The 2,810-nt window shown below is 39.8% G+C and overlaps 1 protein-coding gene across 1 annotated transcript; it reads right to left on the bottom strand.

Moving 5' to 3' along the window:
• Positions 1-273: 273 nt before the first annotated feature.
• Positions 274-1,245, bottom strand: SETTUDRAFT_112309 (uncharacterized protein; the record flags this gene model as incomplete). The annotated part of the gene is made up of 4 exons (XM_008026152.1): positions 274-636; positions 685-735; positions 766-952; positions 1,001-1,245. Coding segments are annotated over 4 exons (846 nt in total), but the record flags the coding sequence as incomplete, so codon positions are not given.
• Positions 1,246-2,810: the final 1,565 nt, after the last annotated feature.

Genomic DNA, 2,810 nt, shown 5'->3' with positions numbered 1-2,810 from the left:
AATCTCCCGCTACTGGTAGGTGGAGTAAGTCTGTGTTTCTGCTAGTGCTCCTAATCGTCTTGCAAATAGTCTTTCTAGTACTTTCCCTAGGCAGCTTAAGAGTGAGATAACTCTATATGCCTTTGGGATAGAGTAGTCTGGCTTTCCAGGTTTCTTTAGAATAACTCCTTTAGCTTTTCTCTAGCACTTTGGTTGGTAGCCAAAGTTAAATAGAGCTGAATATATCTTAAAGAGTAATTCTAGCAGTGCCTGATAGACTTTTTAGACTATATCCTAGCTGATTAAATCTAGTCCTGGCGAGGTAGCTTTTACGCTTACGCAGGCGAATTCGAGCTCTTCTTTTGTTAAAGCTGGCCACTCCCATCTGCTATCTCCTTTGTAGGTATTTAGTAGTGGGGCTAGAGTAGATGGTGGTGGGGGGAAGAGATCTTCTCTAAAGGCTTGGCATTTTTCTCTAAAGGTCTCCTTGCCTTTAATAGCAGGTATCCTTATAGATAGGTTGTCTTTTGTATAGGCCATAGCTTTAAATATCTCTTTTAGCGTCTCCTTTTGTAGGAAGGTTTCCCAGTGGTTAAGCTCAGCTTTTTTAATATCTTTTAGATATCTGTATTTTGCAATAAGATACTCTTTTTTCCACTAGTTGATTTAGCTGTTGTCCTCTCTACTAGCTTCTCTTTTTAGGACTCGAAAAGCTCTGTTTTGATCCGACTTTAGGTTATCTAGCTCACTAGTCCACTAAGGTTTTGGCTTTAGTTTCTAGCTAACTAGTAGGGTGGATTCTTTTAGAGCTGTTTGTACTACTGTTGTAATATCTTCTCCTAGTTTCTCTAGTTTCTCTACTAGGGAGTTATCCTGACCTAATAGGATCTTTTTTGATAAATAGCTAGAGGTGTGAGGTAGGTCTAGTAGTTGTGCCTCTAGCTGTTGGTTGTTGACTTCTTTATTAAGTGTACTATTAAAGATGTCCTAGTTGGTCTTTTTAATATTAAATCTCTTTAACTAGCTAGGTAGCTGGCCTAGGCTTTTAATACTAAAAAGGATTGCGTGGTAGTCTGATCCAACTCTTGGTATAGTTTGCCAGTCCTGGATTTTGGCAGCTATATTATTAGTTGCAAAAGTAAGATCTAGTACGCTTTCTTGCGGCATATTTACTCCAAAAAAGGTGCCAGTCCCTAGAGTATTTAGAAGAGAAAGGTTTTGGTTGCCTACCCACTCTACTAGATCCTCTGCTTCTTGGTTTAGGTTTTTATCCTGTAGGCTCTATCTAGGGTGGTGGGTGTTAAAGTCCCCTAGTATAATTGAGGAGGGTTCTAGAGTCTCTTCGAGTAGACGCCTTTAGATTGTTATCTTATTAAGCCCTTCTTTTAGGCTATTTTTGTTATAAATGTTATATATATAGATCTTAGTTAAAGAGGAGAGTATTGTAATAGCTTGTAAATTGTTGTTGTCGCTAATATATAGGTTGACCTCTACATCTATGTCTTTTCTAATATAGAAGAGCGTTCTTAGCCTTAACCCCTTATAAGTAGGGAGTATTTGAGTAAAGTCTTGGTGGGCGATTGATCTAGTATTCTCGTAGGTATGTCCCTTTAGTAGCCAGGGTTCCTGTATAGCGATAATCTTGGCGTTTACTTGAATAGCTAGATTCAGAGCGCTCTCTGTAGCAGGGCTACTTCTATTAACATTTATTTGTAGGACTTTTAACATTCTAGTTAGAAGAGGTAGTAGTCCTAGACATCCTAGCTTGCAGGATTTCGCAGTTTTGGCTGTTAGCTGCGTGGGGCTTGCTGCAATTTACACACTTAAAGATAGTGTAAACGCAAGGCTTGCCTTTGCTTAAACAAGAATTACACTTGTGGAGGCTAGTGTGGTGGGCTTCGCTGCAGATTTGGCAGGCTACTTTAGAGCATTTAGCCTCTAGGTGCCCAAAACCTTGGCATTTAGAGCACTGTTTAGAGTTATTAATAACTCTTAGTTTCTCTGCTCTAAGGCTCTGCCCTAGAATATAGAGCTTTCCTCTAATAGCTCTTTAGGCTTCTTGTTCTATAGCAAAAGCTACGCAGGCGGATCCAAAGTTTTAGTTTCCTCTTCTAGATTCTAGTGTTAGCTAGAAGGGGTTACCTACTACCTTTAGGCCTTCATTGAAGATTTCAATTTCCTCCTTTAGGACCTCTAGGCTATGGTTTGTTAGTAGTTTATAGATAACTACTTTGAACTAAGGGGTGATTGGTTGGGCTGCTTTAAACTCTGTAATATCCTTCTAGATCTCTTGGTTTTCTTGAAGGTATTTTGCTAAAAAAGCTAGGGTGGTAGTAACTATTTTATTGCCTTTTGCTAAAGGGGTTACTAAGGCTACTACTAGGGACTGTACTCCTCCCTTTATTGTAAAGGCCTTCTTAAAGGCGTTTCTAATTTTTAGAGCGTGAAATGCAGTAGGTATATCGCTAACTAGAATAATTTAGTGATCTGATATACGGAGGTGCCTCACAAAAGTTTTGTCCTGCCAAGAATAATTTAGCCGAAATCTGGCCGCTCTCCTACACAACGCCTATCTCTCCCCTCTATATACTCATTACCACCTTGTAGCTCAATTATCTTTGGAATATGTATAAGAATACGCTCAATCCCAAGCTTGGATCTTAGCTTGTGGGGAGATCTCTCCAGCAATTTAGCCAGATTCTAGTTGCCTCCGTTCTTGACTGTGGAGCTCCTTTCTTTGTAGTCTCTCTCTTCATGTAGAACCAGCATGCTCAATACAGTTACAGTCTGGAGAGTTGCCAGGCCAAAGTAGTCTTCTCGACGTTGGATAG

The sequence above is a fragment of the Exserohilum turcica genome, assembly GCF_000359705.1.
Source record: "Exserohilum turcica Et28A unplaced genomic scaffold SETTUscaffold_161, whole genome shotgun sequence".
Classification (NCBI taxonomy): domain Eukaryota; kingdom Fungi; phylum Ascomycota; class Dothideomycetes; order Pleosporales; family Pleosporaceae; genus Exserohilum; species Exserohilum turcicum.
Note: the sequence above shows the minus strand (reverse complement) of the source record. Positions and strands in the feature narration are given on the sequence as shown.